The sequence below is a fragment of the Callionymus lyra genome, chromosome 12 (assembly GCF_982586985.1).
Source record: "Callionymus lyra chromosome 12, fCalLyr1.hap1.1, whole genome shotgun sequence".
NCBI classification, from domain to species: domain Eukaryota; kingdom Metazoa; phylum Chordata; class Actinopteri; order Syngnathiformes; family Callionymidae; genus Callionymus; species Callionymus lyra.
This window is the reverse complement of record NC_141829.1, coordinates 23,423,204-23,443,710: the sequence shown is the minus strand read 5'-3', so window position 1 is coordinate 23,443,710 and position 20,507 is coordinate 23,423,204. Positions and strand designations below refer to the sequence as shown.

Genomic DNA, 20,507 nt, shown 5'->3' with positions numbered 1-20,507 from the left:
TGATCATTTGGCTTAAAAAAAAAGGTTTTTTAATCCACTTATAGCTTTTACTCACATACCCAAGTCCATCCAGAACTAGAAAGAAAATAAAAAATGCAACTTTTTAAAACACAGCATACAACATTCCTATGATTATTGAAATAAAAACAATCAAAATTTAAATATGTTGCTATTCTTTATGTTTTGAGAGAGAAAATGTATCGCAAAGGATTTAGATGTTGTCAAACTTGTACTGTATCCAAAATGGTGCGTGACGTTTTGATTCCAATTTTGGGGATAAATTGTGAGTGAGACATTTTTTTCCAGGTGAGTTCAGCTCATGAATGGCTGATTTTTTTTTTTTTAATCATTAGGTAATCAATCAATCAAAATTTTTTGTTTTTTTGTCAGAACTTCCTGTCATAACTACCCATACCAAGTTGTTTTATGATTCCTGGATTTGAGATAACTACAGAATGTTTCTAACAATCGCTGGTTTCTGATGGGTTAAGACTCCTTCTAATAATGATCAATTTAACTTAATTATTATTAAGTTAGGGACAAGAGTGTACATAGTAAGACAAGGATATAGAGACTGACTCAAGAGTAAAACTACTGTATAAACATGATGGTTCATGTGAATGCCACAATTCAGATGAAACTATCGAGGAGGAAACACAGTTTAAACAGAAGCCAGGAACTTTAGATTTTATTTGTTGAGTGTGTCTTGACAACACTTGAAAGTAACCAACGCTCACCGAGGGAACGCTGAAACCCTGTGAGCCCAGAACTATTTATTGACAATACACTCTGAATTTTTCTCCGGGCTGTTAGTGACTCCTTCAGGAATTGTTTGTTCACACTGAATATAGAATGAAAATAAAATTAAAATAGAAAATAAAATGGAATATGTGTAAAAACAGTGCTACAGCGGATGAAAGTTTAGATAGTGGCAGGTGACTCGGGTTCATCTGGTGTTAATGGAAATGGTTGGAAGAAAGTTGTCTTAAAATGTTACAAAGGAATGGGGAAATGTGAGTTCATTAAATTTAAGTTACTTCCTGTTTATGTTTAGTTTAAAAAAATAATTGTAACAAAACTAACTCACACAGACTTTACCTTTTGAGATGACACGTTTGACATTATCTTCTACATTGTAAAGTTTTCATTCTTGGAACTGCAACGCAAACCAGCTTATCAGCCGGGAAGTCAATCTGATTTATATTCTGAAGAATAACATCTCACAGCTTGAACGCACACTGACGGATTTAGATTCTGTTGTCGAAAAGAAATGAAATTGAAACAAAAGTTAGTTGTGTATTCTAAATGATGTAGAAACATTAGTTGGTTCATTCATTTTCAATTTCAAATGTCTTTACTTTTTCTTTAATTTTATTAAGGGTCTGAATGTAAATCAAGGGTCTTATATTTAACTGGCTAGATTTGGGGGGTTCTCTCAGCAGTGTCTGCATTATTGGATTTATATCTCTTTGTTAATTGAAGCAGCTGTCTCGCCTGCAGTTAATACAAAACTCTGCCGCAGGAATTCTGACCCGATCTAGTAGAAGAACTCACATTTCCCCAATCCTTAAAACTCTTCACTGGCTTCCAGTTTCTTTCAGGATCAATTTTAAAATTCTGGTTCTTACTTTCAGAGATATTCATGGTCAGGCTCCTCCTTACATCACTGATCTGATCCAGCCTTACACCCCAGCTCGGGCTCTGAGGTCTGTGGATCAGAATCTACTGATGGTTCCTGAACACGCTTCCAGACCAGAGGAGAGAAATCCTTCCAGGGTGTTGCTTCAAGAAAAATCTTAAGACATTCTTATTTGTTCAGGCTTTTCCCGGATTTTCTGGGACTCCTGTGTTTGTCTTATGTGTCTTTGCCTTTATTATATTATTATTATTATACCTCTATTGTGTGTATTTTTGGTGTGTATTGTTTTGATTGTTTAAGCGCTTTGTGACCCTGGTCTAGAAAGGCACTTTAAAAATAACCTTTACTTACTTACTTACTTTCTTAAATGTTCTGTGCAATTCTGTATGGTTTAACTTTGCAGAAATGTTTATCTATTTAAGTTTTTTTATCCGTTCCATCTTAACTATATAGTCAGAGCTATACAAATGCTAACATAAGATCTAATGGTCTATATTTACCTTGACAATTTGACATTGTGCAAAGATGGAGTCCCTCGCTCGGCCAACACTCATAAAAACTCTTACATCAAATGTTATGGGCTAAAGAACGAATCTCACAGGCTTCAAATAGCCCACAGGACACAAGTTTGAGACCCCTGATGTGAACCAAAGATATGTAAAGGTGAGTAGTTTTTATCAGAAAAAAATAACTGGGTCACAGCAAAAAGTCATATTGATAGTGTATGTTGGGCTGATATTTTTGCAGGTCATACTTGCCTACCTAATGTGAATCTTAGAAAAAAAAAATCTTGTCCAAGATAATCATAAATTGATGAACATGTTAAAACTGCAACAGTACTGTTGAATGGGTGAAAAGTATTTTTTAAATAAATGTTATTAGAATGCTGTTGAATAATACAAAGTACAAAACATTGTGTTTCAAATATTTGAAAACAAACTGTCAGAAATACATTGTCCTTATCACCCTGATCTCATGAGGGTCGCATGAGTACAGGCAGGAGCCGCACTAAGTGTTTAGTGATGGAAGTAACATGAAGCTAACAATCACCCTCCTCTTTATCTGTGTAAGTTCACTTTTTTTTAAAGTGTTTTCCAGCGACGCTGCCTGGCTCGCATCTTAAGCCACATGGGCGAGATAATGTATCCACGGCTACAAAAGCAGGCTGTGCATTAAGAGCGAGCGCACAATAGACAACAATGGCTTGCATAAACACTATTTAGAACTATTCACACGGCATTGAAGAGATGGGCGTCGACCCGCTATTGCTGCAAAGCCGGCGTATTGTGCAGAGGTGAAAAGAAGTCTAATGAACAGGAAGCCTTATTTGAGAGAGCTGACAGTAACCATACAACAGACGCATTGTGCGCTTGCCACCAACCCTGTGGGTCTCTACATTAGGAGAAATGATGAGAAAGTAACCCCAAAAGACACAGTTGGCCCTTGGACCCGCGTAAATGCGAGCAGACAATAATGGGGGACACAAGCTGTCCTCCACCTTTACCCGGAGCTCCACGTTTACATGCACAGAACATCAACCGCTCTCATGGCCGGGGATAAAAGCCCCCCCGGCCAGATTGAACTTTGAAGTGCATTTGAGCCAGTTTACCACCAACTGGAGTGCAGCGCCAGTTAAAATATGTCATACATTTTAAATTCCATCAAACTCTCCAGGGGATGAAGTTAGAAAAGTTGGAGTGGACGCACACTTGTGCGCACACACAAGTGGGTGGCATCAATATAAATGCAATAACCCTCATTTATTGATGTGATAACACCCTCACTATTGGCTATGTCTTCTTATCCTTAGTTAAGGAATCAACAAGGATAGAACATGCAGAGGATTTGGAGGACACACAAAGAGCCACTATAGTGTAAGCCAAATTTGTTCCAGAGACCATTGACCACTTTAATTCAGATTTAATTTAAACAACTTCCAAACATTTATACCCAATAGATCGACAGACTAGTACACAACTCTAGTACTAATGACACACTTCATGAACTCAAGATGGAGATCCTGGTTTTTAGGTTAGGTTAGGTTAGGTAGAACTTTATTGATCCCTCAGGAGGTCGCCTTCGGGAAATTGTTTTTTTCCAATTAGACACAGCAATACAGCAATTATTCATTAAAAAAATAATAATAAGAACAAGAACAAACAGGAAACAAAGAGAAAGAACAAAATGATACAATCTAAGTCTAAAGAATTTTTTTTTTTTTTTTTTAAAAGCAATCAAATACTGCGAGAACAAAACCTTGAAAGAAAGTATCACGACTTAGTTATTAGTTCGTAATCATGTTCTTTCATCTAAGTGGTCATTGGTTTTAAACTACAAATCAACTTCCCGCCATATCTCCGATCGAATATAAAAAAAATGGTAGGTCAATCTGCCGGGAGGTCCAAAGGAAGTGGAAAGTCAAAATTACAGATTAGGGAATTGTACCTTCATATAACATGAAAGTAGTTCAGGGTGGGGGAATTATATTCACAAACCAATTTTGAAATAAAAACAGCTAAAATAGAAAAGAATGAAAAACAAACGTCAACTGCATTTAAAAAAAAAAAACATTTCATTATAATGTGTAGAAACCGAAAAAGCACCCTGACCATTTGAAAAATTGAATAAATGAGTATTAACCCTTGTGTTATCTTGGGGGGAAGGTGACCCCGAAAACTAATTTTGACTTTTACCCAGGGAAAACAAAAGGGATACCTCAAACACATTTGTTTTCAGGCCATCGGGTCACTTTGACCCTGAGAAGACGCAAGGTTTAAGCCTAATCCTGAACTGACTACAGTACATGTTTGATGCACTCGCAGGGCACATTAAATAACACGGCTGGGAAGATTTTCCCCCTGGTTATTGAGTTAAGCTGAAGTACACAAGAGATGATGACCAAGCTTTGACTCGACCCGACCTGGCAGTGGATTAGGAAAAGTAAACGTGATTCAGACTCGTGACGAACCTGCTCCCCGTGGAGTCATCAGGGGTAATAACTGTTTGCAGCATCAGGCGATTCCCTGACTGTCCCTCAAACGCCGAGGCCACATGATTCAACCAGACATTTTAGATTGAGGGTTTTGCAGTCGTGTTTGGGATTTAAGAAATAATGTGTGGTCTCTTGTCATGTCAGATTTAAGCTCAATATATTATCTTTAGATTTAGCCAGGCATGTTTCACCGTCTATCGTAGTCTTGACTCTTATATATCTTGTCTTTTACTCTATTTTTGCACTAAAATTAACATTTTGAGTGAAAAAATGTGTCATATTTCTACAAGTTCGGTATCAGGCAGTTTCTTTAGTAACTAAATCCTGGTCCTGAAAACCACTATTTAGGAACAATGATGTAATCCTTCCTCCCTCCTTTTCTTTTGACAAAGACTATAAACATTAGTCCTATTTTTTTCAATGGATGTTTAATGATACATTTAAGACATAATATTCCTCTTCATAATAATGGGCAGCAAATGACCCACGGACATCACAGTCATGCTCCAGGATCTACTGAAAATGTTTTTTGTTCCTGCATGTTAGCTCAGAAGGTATAGTGGTCGGCTAGTTGTTAAGAAACTGTGGTTCCAATCCACAGCTGTTGTTGTGTCCCTGAGCAAGACACTTAACCTTGTATGCCCCTGATCAATTATTGTGGGATTGTGTGGCTCACTTAGTAAGAGCTTTGAGTGTTTAGAGCAAAGAAAGTGCTATATAAGTAAGAACTATTTGCCATTTATGACATTGTATAACCTTTAAGAGCAACTAATGTGTTGATTTAAGTGAGTCTTAAATAGATCTTGGACTCTATTGTACTCATCAGTATTTGTCTATTTGTACAAAACTCTCTTTTCATAGAAATATTTACATTAGAAAATGTGATTAAAACCATGTACCATAACCACACACACTTCGCTGGGATTTGTCAAGCATCTTAGTTTGTCGCCACGCATTGTCATTCCAGGGAGTCTCCACCTCCAAAGGACTTGTTGCATAAACAAAGCGGAGTGTCATTACAGCTGGCTGGAGGAGGAGTGAAGCTATCATTACGTCCTAATGGACTCTGCTCTCGTAACCTCTTGTTCGCTAAGATTTCAGACGGGGGTGGACATTATGAAGTAAAAAGTTAAAAAATGGTCATGATGAGAGACTTACTGCATCTTGGAGAGGAAGACTTCAACATTTGAAACATGTCAGTGAGTCAGGAGAGTTCGGTTTTACCATTAGTTGCCCTTTCAGGTACACGTTTTGGCTAAAGGGGTGTTGAATGGTCCCCAGAGACTCACTTAAAAAGTGTTGTTAGAAACAAAGATCGTCCAGAAAGTGTCGATCCCTAGATTATATGTTTCTTAAGCAAGGTGGTACTAGGCAGACACACAAGAAAAAAAGTTTGGGAATATCTATGGGGAAAGTCAAGTAGGTAAACTAGAAATAGGTGGCAGAGGACAAGAGCAGGTTTAAGGCATTTCTATGGGGAAAGAAAGTTTGGGAATGCTGAAGTTTCCTTGTTGTCATGACTGTTGTAAGATAAAAGAGTAGCACAGGGTAAAAGAAATCCAAAGTTGACGTACAGACTGGCGAACACAAAAGTAGCAGAGAGAAATCACAATCGCTGTAAAGAAAATTGGCATCCTTGAGTCTCGCCAGAGTTTGTCAAAGTTCCTTATCCAACTTTGACATTTTCACATGTTTGATTCCAGTACCTGTCAAGAAGCGAAACTAGGTCTAACTTTTGCGTGAAGTAATATTAAATAAATTGGCGTGTTCCGAATGGAGGGCCTATTTTTGACACCATGAAAAGTAAATTTCTAACACACTGCATCCAGTGTCAGCAAATGTGTCTTAAAAAGGCGCTATTTGTTGTTTGTTTTTCTGAGCGCCTCTCGGAGTCATGTCAGGCCTTGGGAACTTGTCACACATTTACTTTGTAGTCACTTTAGAAAGACAGAGCACAAAGTCTCTGGGGACTCGCTCCAGTCTCCCCATCTCCCCCCCGTTCCCCCACCCCACGTCGCCAGCCCGGGAACAAAGCCGCCATAGTCAATTCTCCTAATTTCACCGCAGCCTGTCGAAATCCTGTTCTCCTTTTCTCCATCTCGTCAACAAGTACTTTATGTCGGGATCAGTCAGGTCTGAGTCGCCCACAAAAAAAAACCTGAGGCTTCATCGTCTCTCAGGTTTGACACTCACCGCCTTTCACATGCGCCGCCGTGCAATTTGTTTCCATTTGTCAAACAGGAGTATCCATCACAAAAGAATCGCTGGCACAACGGAAAGTTTGTGTCTCTGCTATCAAATAAACAGTCTTGATATTCCCCCGGCCGTCACACTTTTACCGGCTTTATCTTGACTTTATTATTCTCTCGCCAGCGAACAATGCCCTTAAATCAACATATCACGTCTCTCTTAAAAGTGTGGACGGACCACTGTTTGTCGTTTCATTCACAGCGCCACATAGTGCTGACTCTTATTTTATTACTTTGGGATTAAACCTCATTGTTGTGGACGGCCAGGTATTATTCCGCATGTATGTATTTAAGCTATATCAGCACTATGTTTGGCTGTTTGCTATTCAGAAGCTTCTTAAAAATGGCATTATAACACGAGGACATATCTGCTTAATAATGCTCATTGTGCAAACTTTGTCGTCCTCATTCTGCTGTTATCGAGGGGACGGCAGAGGAAATATTGTGCTGACTCTGATGCAGATAGTGCTGCGAGTATTCCTATTGTGGCAGCTGCTGTGCTCCCCGATAGCACTTGTGAATGCTGTCAATGCTGCGTCAGGTGCATTAGCACCTCGGAGACCCGAGATGTTCCAGCTGCCGCGTGCCGGAGTCTCCACGGGCCCTGGCCACCAGCCTGACACCCGACACAAAGTAATCACAGATCACAGCGTTTAATCACTGAAACAAGCACTCCAGAGGAGCCACTGTCAATATCCCACTCTCTCATTATCTGTTTGGATTGCACATCCACACTGTCAGATAAACAGAGTGGAAAATTAAGATTAAAAATATGGTAATTTCATTTCAGGCAGCCGGCTCCTCTCACTGGCCCATTATGCTATTGATTACCTCTGAATTCAATTTCTCTTTTCAACGTAAACTTTAATCTATTTGCGAGCCAACAATCCGGCTCCCGAGGGGCCATTTGAGAGTAAGTAACCATTTAATATGACGCTGGCTCAAGATTCACTGGCTTTAATGAATTGTGTAAATCACTCGGCTTCTAAAGGAAGTGCTGTCCCCACAGTTCATGGCTCAAATCCGGGTGTGTTTGAGCGGGGTGTTTACCGACAACCATCTCTGGGTGTGTAATCACCCGCTCTGCTCTTTGGAAGGCGGCTTAGGCAGATTTGTTTTTTTCTAATTGAGCCGCTGATGACAAAATTACATTTTAATTGCGGCGACATTATCATATTTCACGACTAACGTTGTAAATGATTCAAATTATGACTGCGATTTAGCATGTCGACACGTTTCTTTTTCATGTTTGGAAGTAGTTGTGCTCCATAACGGAAGCTTCACGGTTAGCAGACTGAGGAAGAATCTCATCAACAGATCGTATGGTTAAGGGTTGCCCAATTGGAGGAGAGATACTAGAGATACATACAAGAAAATATAATTATCTATTATTATGTTACACTAGTAACCCATTGGTTCAACCCAAGTGCCTTTTGCTCCACAAATAAAAGTTATGTTTTGGCTTTCTACATGTTTCTATTGCAACCGATTTTGTCCTGTGTCAGTATAATTTGGAATGTTGAATGTCTGTATTCTAGATAAGGTTTTTCCTGAGGGAGAAGAATGAATTCTGAGTTGCTTTTCACTCTGGTCACAATTATTGAACTGATTCCGTTATAGAACCAGTACTGAAAAGAGAGTGAGGAAGCTAGAGCCTTGTTAGCTGTAGCATTGAGTTGGGCCGGTGTGAGTACCATATCGGTCCGTCCTGCTATTTCGGTCCGGGCACTTCCTACGTCATGACGTCAAAGACCACAAAGTCATTTTAAAAGCTTTTTTATGAGTGAATGAAATTATAAATGAGCGATTAGAAAACACTTTGTACAACAAAATAACATTCATATTATCAAAAAGACGCATTTGATTTTCAACCCAATGGAATATGTCTGTGGAAGGACCGTGTCCCACGTCACTTTTTAAACATACGATAAATTAAGACATTTCTACAGTTTATGTTTTATAATTAAAACATCTATTTATTTGGTCATTCCTGTCTGTCACTTGAATGTTAAATTGTGTTATTGTACAAGTGTGTTATTTTAGTCAAACACGGTTCAGCCAATCAGCGGTATCGTCACTTGTAGCCCGGACAAGTTCCGTTGAGGTGAAAGTAACGTTGTGTCGTCAGACCAGATGGACTGATGCTTGGAGAATAATTATATTAGTATCAATATTGAATGTGTGGTAGGACGTGTCCTTCAATCGCTCTGTTGAAGTTCTGTTCCCCCCAAAAAAAGTTTTCTGCGTGTTATCACGTAGTGCCAGGACCAAAATAGCAGTCCCAAATGGTACTTACACTTGGAGGAGCTTTGCAGCGACTTGGGAAGGTGGAGTTAAAGGACAGCTGATGTGACTGGTTTAATAGAAGTTAGCATCTGAACTTTCAACGCTTAAGTAGACTAATTTGTGTTGGTTCGATATGCCAAAGGTGAATTGCCTTTAACATACATCTAACACATTGATTCACCTGTAAAGCCAGGGAACATCTGTTATGATTTCAGTAGGAAATAGTCGTAGACCAAGGCACCACTGATCATATAACTGGATTCACTGGAGCTTTCTGTTCTTGGATATATAGACCTTTTATGAGATTAATATGGTCAAAGGAAATATTTCATCAGACTTTGTGACCTTTGCCTTCTCTATTTTCAAATGAAAAGGCTGAATAAAATTTCCAATATTTTCCTTGTGTGTACGCAGGTTCTGCGTCACAATGACTTTGTATTTTCCCCACCACGACCCAATTTGTCAAAACATTCAGAACTGGTCGGAACCGCCGACCTGAGGCTAAGACACAGGATGAGTAAAGGCTGAGGGAAATTGTTGGTGAGTCATGTGTGAGGGTTCTTCAAAAACAAATCAGAGTCTGAGACAAGTGTTATTTTATTATGAAGGAATTAAACAGGAATACATGAACTGTGAGACGTATGATTGACAGCCAGTAACATGTTTGTTTTGATCAAAATAATACAAAGCTGAGGTAGAAACATGATCACTTCTTGATTCAGTTGATATGTCGTTGAAAATAACTGTACACCTGGAGTCAGCTCGTTGTTGACTCTAGTCTCATTAAAATGATAATTTAAGCAAGATATAGTTTATTGCACCGGGATGACCACAGTCAATATCTGCACTGTTTTGAGCACCGATGTAAGATTGAAGTGCCCCCAGAGGCCGACGCGCACATATCAGCATGTGATCAATACACTGACAGAGAAAGGCCCACAAAGTACGAGCGAAAAGCTTCCGTTCTCAGCTCCAGTACATTCCAAATTGTAGCTCAAAATGAATCTCACCGGGAGCGTTGTTGTCACAATGAAGTCTCGGGGATGATGTACACGTCCTCGATGTCCGCCGGCTCCCTTTTCTTCATGTAAACCTGGAAGCAGAACGGTAAGGTGATGTCGCAGAGAACAAACATTTAATCTGAGCTGCCATCAGATAAAGGTTTGGTCTTTTGACAGATCCAGTCAGAGCAGGGCTAATGGGATTTGTCGACTGTTGAACCATGACTTGTTCAGCTTCATGAACGCAGCATCCAAAGGAAAATAGACTTCTGAACAAAAACAGGATTTGTTGATATTCTAACCCCTATAGGTTGTTTATATGAGTGAATGAATAAAAGAATAGTGTCAGTTTGGTCATTTAAATCATAAACATAATCTGGAGAGAGATATTAGTCTTCCTGATGATGCAAACATGTTGTTAAGGGACAGTAATGGTTACTTAAAATTCACTTTGCTTCATCGCTCTGTTAATTTTGATTTAACAACGTGCGTAGCAGTAAAAATTTGAATCACAGAGTTTCGTCAAAAGAAATGTAATATTTCTAAAATGTTTACTTTGAATGGGGAGCAGGAACCTCGTAACCTGTGAAATATTGTGCATGAACCCTCTAAACCTCTGAGTCTTGTTATTATTATTTTAATGTTGTGAGATAAGGTAGTTACCTTGACATTCTTTCAATAATAACGTGACTACAGGAAGGTGCGCCACATACCGGTACTTGTAATGGAAAATTATCGTATTTTATTCAAATTTTGCCAAGTAATTTTAACAAATACAGCTTCACACATCAGCCAATATATTAAAGGTTTCAATTGGCTTTTTTTTTTTTAATTCGGCATCCACATAAATAGCTGCGAGAATGATTCAGAACAAACTCTCTGTCTTCGCTAAGAGAAGTTAGCTTGTGTTTTTGGCCATAGAATTTTGTGTTCATAAGGCACTAACAATTCTATTTCTTTTGAGGTTTTCCCCAAATTTACATTGTCTTCACCACATTATCTTACAAATCATGAAGAGATCCAGATCAACAGATGGCATGATTACTCAAACGTTTCCTTATAGTCAGACCACCACTCTTACAGTAGAAGTGAAAGCGAGATGAAGTCAATAATAGCATATTTTCTGTAAGATACAGAGAGACAAAATGCAAAACAACGTGAACATTGAATAAATTAAATAGATGAAGGTTCAAAAAAGGACATCTCGGTTGAAAAAAGGACATGATGTCACCCTTATAAACAGGTCGACCCCCCCCGGACACCTCATGATTAATGAAAACTTTGTTTGTGCAAGACTGCTTAAACAACTGCTACTCATGATTGGGGTCACAATCATATTCAGAAAAAAGGATTCTCCCATACAAACAGGATGTATCTCACAAGCTGTTGTGGTGTGATATACTTGTTTTTTGTTGCCGTTCCAGATATCTGACATCACGTCTACACACAAGTGTGAAAGGTTGACGTTTTTATATGAAGAGATTCTGACGACTGGAAGCTTGTGGACCCAAAAAAAAAACAGGAGAAAGGCCACAGTGTGAGATTCACCGCCTGGCCTAGGTTTCTCTTTCAAGGGTGACAAAGGAGCAGAAGGTTGATATCAGATTATTGAATGTATTTAAACTTGACTGACAACTATAGAAACTTGACACACAACATGTGCAGCACCGCAGTATTTAATAAGTGGTGCTAGACAGTTATGGATGCTGCCGTAATCTGATCCGAGGACAGCGGGCGACAATGAAGAAAGAGAAGTGTAAGGGCTTGGACATTGTCAGCAGCGATCCACCAGTGTGCTGGGTAAGACGATGCCAAATAATACCACAGTGTGCAGAGTCTTTGAAATCAGTATTTTACTCATTTCACTCCTCTGGCGGAGGAGATACAGTTCCGCTGATAAATTTGTGCGGGGGACAGAAAGAAAATGAAATGATGCCCACTTTTTCTTATTTCACAAAGACCTGTTTGAAGTTGCAATATGGTATCTGAGGTCCCAGACAGATGCACACAAAATGGAATTGAACAATGAATAGCCGCCTCTTATCAGCCCAGTGTCTGAGGGGGGAAATACATCACAAATGAATTTCACAGGGAAAAATATGGACGTTCTCTATTACAGTAATCCCCATAGAAAGTTTATCCCAAATCGCCATGAAGTTAAAGTGAATATTTTAAATATAGATAGCACAGCAAAGAAAGCTGCTTTTCTAGAATCATCTTTCAAATGATCTCAAAATTACATTCGAGGAGAAATAAAAGATTATACTGGAAGCTTTAGAGATAAAATCGTAGGATGTAAATCTACAAAGGGGCAATTTCACTTGGTGTTAGTGTGTTGATGTGCGGGCGCCTGAAATTAAAATGGAAATCAAGTGTCTTTGCATTGTCAGGAATCAAGAGTGGAGTGATGACATCATCATGTCCAAAGAGAGGCGTGGTTACCTGTTTTGCCGAGTTTATGAGCGAGGCGGCCTCGGCTCTGCCCGTCTGCTGGACCATCTCATAGAAGAATCCATCTTGGTTCTGTAGGAGCGCATACGGTTCGTCGTATTCCTCAATCCTCCCCGCATCTAGAACCTGCAATCACAAGAAGAGGTGTTAGAGGAAAAGCTAACATTCAGCTGTTTCCCTGAGTGATGCATCGAGAAACAGTAGCTCTGTGAACTTCCAGACCATCCATTTTCTCCATGACTCATGCTGACAGCAAACACTCGCCCCTGCTTCTCCGCGACAGGGTCTCGGACAAAGAGTGTCGCCTGTTAGCAGGGTGAAAGTCTAGCGTGCTGACGCCGACAGACTAAAGATCAGGGATTCATCCGTGTATTTATCTTGGTGCTCCAGCAGCTCTAAGGTGGTCCTTCGCTCAAATCCAACAATCACACCTTTAAGGCTCTCGGGAAAATTACCATCATTTCTCAAACAAAGAATAGTGCCAATTCACGGGTTTGGCAAAGAACTGCAATTATACTGCAGACAAATTTTAACTAGCTCAATCACTTTGTTCAAAGATAGTTTGTTTGCCCCTAATCCTTGCTTAATAGACTTTTAATGGAACTACTGTCAGCTTCTTCTTAAGATTGATGATGGGAGGCAGCATTAGCTGCAGTGGTGGAAGACTTTTCAAAAATTCTGTCTGTGTGGAAGGTAAAATAAAGAAGTCAACCATAAAACTAAAACCGATGACATCAGAGTATAATTATAATACATATAAAGTATGTATTATCAATGGATGCTGACATTAGTAAGTTGTAACAAAGAGGGAGAAGAAGGGACACCCTGGAAAGGTGATGTGGTACAACCACACATACAACCACCCAGATATTTACTCGACCCAAGGAACTGTTCGAGTCATCAATTAACCTGTGTCAGGTAAACCAAAACAAGCTCCCTACATAAAGTTGCACCAATCAATAGCTTAAGGAAAATCAGTCACAATTACTTACTTACTAATCAATTGGACTGTTGAGTAAACTACTGGAGGGGTCTCAAACGGCCTAGATGGTGCAGGTTATGGATCCAACCAGTCAGCACATATAGTTGAACTAATCAGGTGTCTGACAACTCTACTCAGTCAGGTGCTACTTATTTAAGTCCATTGGTTAAAGAGAGTAAACCCCAAGAAGCACAAGAACATACAACCTCCCACAGAAAGGACCAAGGTGGTCGAAGGCTGCGCGCGAACTAGCTTCCTTGCTAAGTTAGCTTTGCTAATAGCTAAGACAGTTGTTGAATCATGGAAGTTGTTTTATTAATTCTTTTGTCTGAGATGTTATACAGTCATGTGAATTTGGTCATTGGCAGATACTGTATATGTGCTGTCCTAGTGCTTTTGGTACTTTAATCACCTTTACTGAAGCATCATGTTTTAGTTAAGAGTGTGTGTTTGAGTGAGTGTGTTTTCCCATCTTATGAATCTTATTTCCAAGAATGTAAATCTTGAGACCCATAAAGCTCATAATTATAATTAAAGTAGGTATCAAACATGCAACCGTTTAACTTTTCATTGCTTGTGTTTTGGAGTTGCATACGCACAACTTAGTTATATATCCTTGTCAAAAATGTGTGCCCATGATAATGTAGCAAACAGCATTAAAATGTCTTCATATTTGACCAAAAAAAACTTCAATAAGTCTTTCTATTTTTAGCTTGTTTGTAGCAGAAGATACCAGGCTATCAGCGTAAATCTTGCTTGGAGCCTTGAGCTGAGAAACTGGGAGCTTCCGCTACAAACAAACGTAAAATATAAAGATTTATTAAGTTTATTTTGGTCAAAGATGAAGACGAACATTAGCATCGACACACATTTTTGACAAGGACAAGAAAAAGAGGAACAAATTACTCCCAAATCTTAGTCTTCAGTCGAGGGGGGTAGTATATTAGTGAACTTTGAATTTTAGATTTACAATACCTTTAACAACTCAGCTGACTAATATGGAATGGGCTAGCAAATTACATAGAAGTGACATAGAAATTGAATAACTTCGGTCTACAAAAGCAAAAAGTTTTGTAGTGGGATAAATGTCTATGGACAATTTCTCTGTAGCCTTGAGTCTTGCTCCTGGTCAGATGATGGACAGAGAAAATGTGTCCTTGTCGGTAAGTGTTTAACACAAGTGCAGGTGTGAAACGGTCCCTGCTGTTTGATATTTGGCTGGAGTCCTCTCCGCGACCGGGCTGCCAGCAGGTCGTGCTCTGCCCTCCACAGACCCTCAGCAAACGCTGCCACTAACGGCACTAATTGGCACCTCTGCAGGCAGTAGCAGGAAAGGGCCAAAGATCAAGTGGCTCAAGTGCAGGTTCAATGAGAGGAAATGCTGTGAGGGAGAAAACAGCCCAGCTGTTCCAAAAACGGCCACGTTAATTGAAACTATAGAGAACGTGTTGTTGGCCCATTGAAAAGACAGGAAAGGGGTGTCAAAGAGTTCGTGTTGATCGTGAATGTACGACATATGGTGGGTGAGTGGAGTTTAGAAAGGCCAATGTTGACATGATTATTCATTGTAAAGACCTGTGTTGAGGTAAGACCGAGAACTACTCAGTTACGACTTCCTATACTCACCAGTATTCTGTCACAGTCGATGATAGTGTTGAGCCTGTGAGCGATGGTGAGGACGGTACACTCTTGAAACTTTTCCCGGATTGTCTGCTGGATGAGGCCATCAGTTCTAAAGCGGGATAGAACACAACACCTAAGCACAAAAAGTCTTCCTCCACAGCCTTGGGCAGGGATTTTACTCAACACAAACAATAGCCGATCATCAGTGAGGTATGTGCGGACACACAAGAGAGTAGATATAGAGTTACAAGGACAACGTAGGTATTATGGACTGATATCGCCCTCTTTCAAATGAATGGTGTCCCAACATTTTTGTTTATTATCTATGTACTGGATACTCTATCTGTGTATCATGGCCAAGTGTATTGTTGCCTCTACCAAGTAGCTTATGTTATTGCCTATTAAAAGGTTACAAAACAAATTGGTTTTCAATTACATTTTCAAGAAATGACTGGAGCAAATTAAAAAAAAAGGTTTTGTGTCTCCCTTTTTACATAGTTTACTGAAATATGTGTTGTGCAGGTGACGTGTGGAACTTGCCTGCCATCAGTTAATTGCTATCAAGGAAATTTCAAATGCTAAAAAGATGTCAGATTATAAAGAAGAAATCGGTGTATGCCATAATATCAGGTAACTGTTCTCTGACCTGGGGTCCACGTTGGCTGTGGCCTCGTCGATGATGAGGATTCTGTTTTGGAGGAGGATGGCCCGGGCCAGACATAGCAGCTGCCTCTGACCCACGCTGAAGTTGGAGCCTGACTCTGCCAGCACTGTCTCTAGTTTATTGGGCAGCTCCTCCACCACGACCTTCATCTGCACCTGCAGAGAGGGAGATCAGAGCCTCAACCCTTCATTACGCCAACACAAAGGCTTCCTGCGGGGACGTCTTTTAAGAACCATCCCAACACACCCATTAACCGCCTGGCACAATGCAGGGCCAGGTCCACTGATGACCTTGGCCAGTGCTCTCTTGTGGCCAGCCCTCTAGCTTTAATCCAGGCCACCAAACCCATTCAGAGGCAGGACCAGGAGCTGAAGCCCTTCACTGTGGGGGGAGCCTTCATCCTGATTGGCCTGACTGCCCAAACACATCTCCCCCAGCACTTTCAATGGTTCCCAGTTACAAGCCGCACATTGAACTGGGCCCCATGGCCCTAATGGGATTTCCCCCCATGACTTGTGGCGAGCAGGGAGGCTGAATGGCAGCATTGTACACAAGGACAGAGGGATCCCCCCTGGGCCGGCAAGGGGGAATCATTCAGAACCAAACTGGAGTACCTCTTGGAGTGCATTCCACAGGTCCTCATCTGTGTGCTGCCTGAAAGGGTCCAGATTCTTCCTCATGGTGCCCGTAAAGAGAAACGGTTCCTGTGGATAGATGGATATAGAAAGAGAAGGGCATGGCCAGTTAAGATAATGACAAGGGGAAGGATGCATGAAAGGGTTAAGATGGACTTTATAGAGCACCGGTAGGTCTGCATGAGAGGGGAAGACGCTCATTCATCTTTTTAAAAGGCTTCAATAAGTTGATCTTTTTCATTTTCAAGAAATTCATCTTTGACTTCGGAGTGAAAATAATACCTGTGAACATCAAAACTATAACCAGAAAGTGATTCATCTTCAAAGAAGTAACATGACACAAAAAGTCAAATATGTTTTGTTTAAAAAAATAAAATGAGAACTAAATAAAATGAATGATGAAAAATGAGAAAAAATATATTTTTTAAAAGCATTCTAAGAGTCGTTCATTTGAGTCCATCTTACTCTGTTTTATTTGCAATGTATATTTTACTATTTTAACTTTACCATTTATATTCATTCATAACCATCATTTACAGAAAGAGCAGTAAAATGAACACAAAATGGTTGATGGATGTTGATTTCTCTGGAATAGTGGCAGTTTCAATAAGGATATAACTATCACTCTTTTTTTCAATTTCTTGAGACATTTTGCTAACAGATTGCATATTAAAATGATAACCACATGACCTCCTTAGCTGAGATAATAACAGAAACAAATAAAATTGTAATCATCTATTTTGCTGTATCATAGGTGCATATGACTGTGCCTCAAATGTTCATGACACTTGTGTACTTCTTTCTGTTGCCATTGGTCAAGAAATGGGTCACATGCTAATTTTTGTCTTTTGTTGTGACATTAGTTTCCTACGATCACGAGTGGTCGGCCTCAGACCTGGCACGATTAAGAAGTCGCAGCATGTATTTATGGCGAGCCACATGCCTGGACTGAGGTTCATCCACGCTGTCACGCTTAAGGGAGTGAATAAAGCTTGTTATTACAGTGCGGAGGATCGAGGCCACAGTCAAAGTCAGCAACATTTGTGGTAACCCTGATACACATGAGCAAGCTGCCCGATGACATGCCACGACAATATTTAGGATGTGACTAATGCATAACATTATTTATCTGTCTGATCCATATAAAATAATGCAAACCTTTGCACTAGTTTTTCATGCAAAAATAAGCTTTAGTACCGTAGTCATGTATTTACAATCAGATATGTGAAGTCATTAATGAAAATATTCTTATAAAACCTAAAAGAACTCTACGCTTCAAAAGCTCCAGTTAATGCAATTTTATTTTATAAATGTCAATCATGTTCTGTCATCTACACACACAGTGTACACTGAGTAACTGTGTTCTTACGAAATGTTCATATCTGACATCTTCTCATGCAGCGATAACTCCCTTTGTGCTCACAAACCGACGACACTTGCATCTACATAACAGTTAATAACTACAGCCATATTCCGGCTCAGATGTGAATCTGACGTGGCATTGTTCCTCCGGCAGATTTATCATGAGACCAGGGTTTACAAGGATGACTGTCTTGTGTTAAGGTTAAAGCTCCGGCTTTCTCTGTTTGAATGCAACACTTCTTATCTTATTCATCGTTCACTGTCAAAGGTGGCTTTGTTGGGTGCGATCATGTGTGCTGGCACAAAGATTTATTCATCCAACATATGCATAAGATGTAGGTGCAAATCATAATCACTTTGTTAGGCCAATGATTGAGCTTCATGCAGGAGAAACGAGGAACATTTAGGTGATTCTAGAGGTCACTGAAATGCCGGTGGCAGATTAGAGTCTTCCTGAAAGTGGCTGACTGACACACTGGAATTTAGGATTGAGTGCTAAGACAGAAAACTATAAAGCGTTAAGGAATCATCCCCCAAAATAGATCAGTCTTTAATAAGCTTATTCAGTATATTATACAGTATATAATGTATATAACATCTGTCAAAATTCTATATTCTAAGGTCAGAAACTAAAGGAGGTGAAGAAGAGAGTGCAGGAAGGGTGGAGACTTTCTGGGGTGAGAAGTGGAATGAATGGAAACTTTATAGGAGTGAAATGGCCATTGCCATAATGTTTGGTGTAGAGCAGTGGGCCCCAACCACCAGGTAGTGGATTGGTACAGGTTAGTGCATTTGTTACGGGGCCGCACATGATGAAAAAAAGGATTATTGCTATCTGAAAGTGTTTTATTTTTACTCAAGAAAATAAGCCCTTTAAACCAGTTGGATAAAATTAAGAAACCCCCTATAAAATGTTGTTGCTCCTTCTGATTTAATTTTTGCAGTTTTTATTACATCCTTGTCCTTGAAAATAAATGCTAGCACTAAATCATTCCTCGGTGTAGAAAAGGTTGAGGACCCTTGATTTAGAGTATTTGTGCCAAACTCTAGACATGGATACAAATACGGTTGCCGTGATGTTAGCTAAAAAATATGTTTAGATGTTGATTGGATGACGCATCAAGATCCATTCAAGCTAAGCTAGCAAACTAACTAGAGATATTTTACCTAGCAAAAACAGAAATATTGATGCGGAGATAATCAGTAAATTTGTATTTCAAGTAGATTTTGTTTTCATACAATTGTGACACTGAAGAGAATTAAATCTACATTTTTTCAGGTCCAGCAAACAAGACTAAATTATGATTCAGGGATTAAGATACTAACGCTGTCATTGGGATTGGCTAAATCATAAATGAGGATATCAGAGGGACATGTGGATAAGTCAGGGACTTTGTCCTAAAAATAGCAAACAATATTTACATTTTAAAAGCCAATACTGATTGGTGAAGTTAAATGATGCAAGGCTTGATTGACCTGAATGTCAGTTGATAAAGAAACAACTCTGTAGACGAGCTGGTAAACAGTTACACTGAAAGTGAAAGCTGGCATCACTGAAGCATTCAAAATGTTGACTTGCACAGTAACAGATCCCCTTTAGGACAGAATGAACAAATCCAATCAAACACTCATCACAACCATCTCCAACTAGTTGAGGAGGGAAAGCAAAACTTTATCTAAAGGAGTTGCTGTGCCAAAAAAGCATCAAATCCACATTAGTGAAATTGTTTTTGGGCGTCTTGGCTGAACCCTAGAAGTGTTTACAACTGGGGCGAAGTGACGGAGTACATGGGAGACTGACAGTAGGATGGGGGGAGAGTTCATCTAAGCTGCTTTCCCATGTTTTGGGGGGTAAAAGGCTAATCCTCTGTCAGGGATGGCGAACTGCTCTCTTCACAGTGCAGGCCGTGGGAGTCTTCTCCCCTCCCTCTACTCGGTTGACACTCACCCGCAGGCTGGCATTTTCTTAATGCCGTATCAGTTTCAACAAGCGGAAATAAAGTTAAATTGTCTCAAGGCATTGGTTTGTCTCACTTTCAGAAATCCCCTGAGTGACGACTGTAATTCTCCTCACTTGTTTTACATTTAGCTAAGGTAAGGGGTTTTAAAAATTGGGGAGAGGAACGGGGCTGGTTTTTAACTCTTTGCAATGTCAGCAAAGCTATCCACTTAAGAATGTGGTTTCAATGACATCTTAAATGAACTGAGAGTGTAAGAAGTTGTCATAATAATAATCCATGATTAGCATATAACCAAAAAAATACTTGGATTAAAGATGTAATACAAGTTATATTAAGTTGTATTGGGATGCCCTTGGGTTCTGTTCTGTCTTCCCTTTCCTTTGTAGAAACTTCTGGTTTCAGGTTCAACTGGAACTGAGGTTCTCTGATGACGGTGCCACTAAGGGCTACATTATTTCAATCTCCAGCTATAAACAACACTAGGTCTATGTTGGTATTTACTACGGCCATCAGGAGACTATCATTTTGGAGTCCTACAAAGAGCCGTTAGATGCCTTACTTTAAACAAAGCCTATCTACAAGAAGTCTAGCCTGTTACCCTCAAGTTAAGTAGCATCAGACATTCTGCGACCCGTCACAACGTAGTTGCCAGTAAGTCTTTG

General features: G+C 39.7%; 1 protein-coding gene across 1 annotated transcript in view; it reads right to left on the bottom strand.

The window, feature by feature from the left end:
• Positions 1-9,838: 9,838 nt before the first annotated feature.
• Positions 9,839-20,507, bottom strand: part of LOC148068725 (ATP-binding cassette sub-family C member 4-like) — a 37,401-nt gene continuing 26,732 nt past the window's right edge. Inside the window, exons 27-31 of the mRNA XM_087803810.1 lie at positions 16,502-16,591; positions 15,870-16,042; positions 15,227-15,332; positions 12,610-12,744; positions 9,839-10,259 (exon numbers count right to left, since the gene is read on the bottom strand). Of these exons, the coding sequence (XP_087659936.1) occupies positions 10,191-10,259; positions 12,610-12,744; positions 15,227-15,332; positions 15,870-16,042; positions 16,502-16,591 (573 nt within the window). The 3' untranslated portion in view covers positions 9,839-10,190. The remainder of the gene's footprint in view (positions 10,260-12,609; positions 12,745-15,226; positions 15,333-15,869; positions 16,043-16,501; positions 16,592-20,507) is intronic.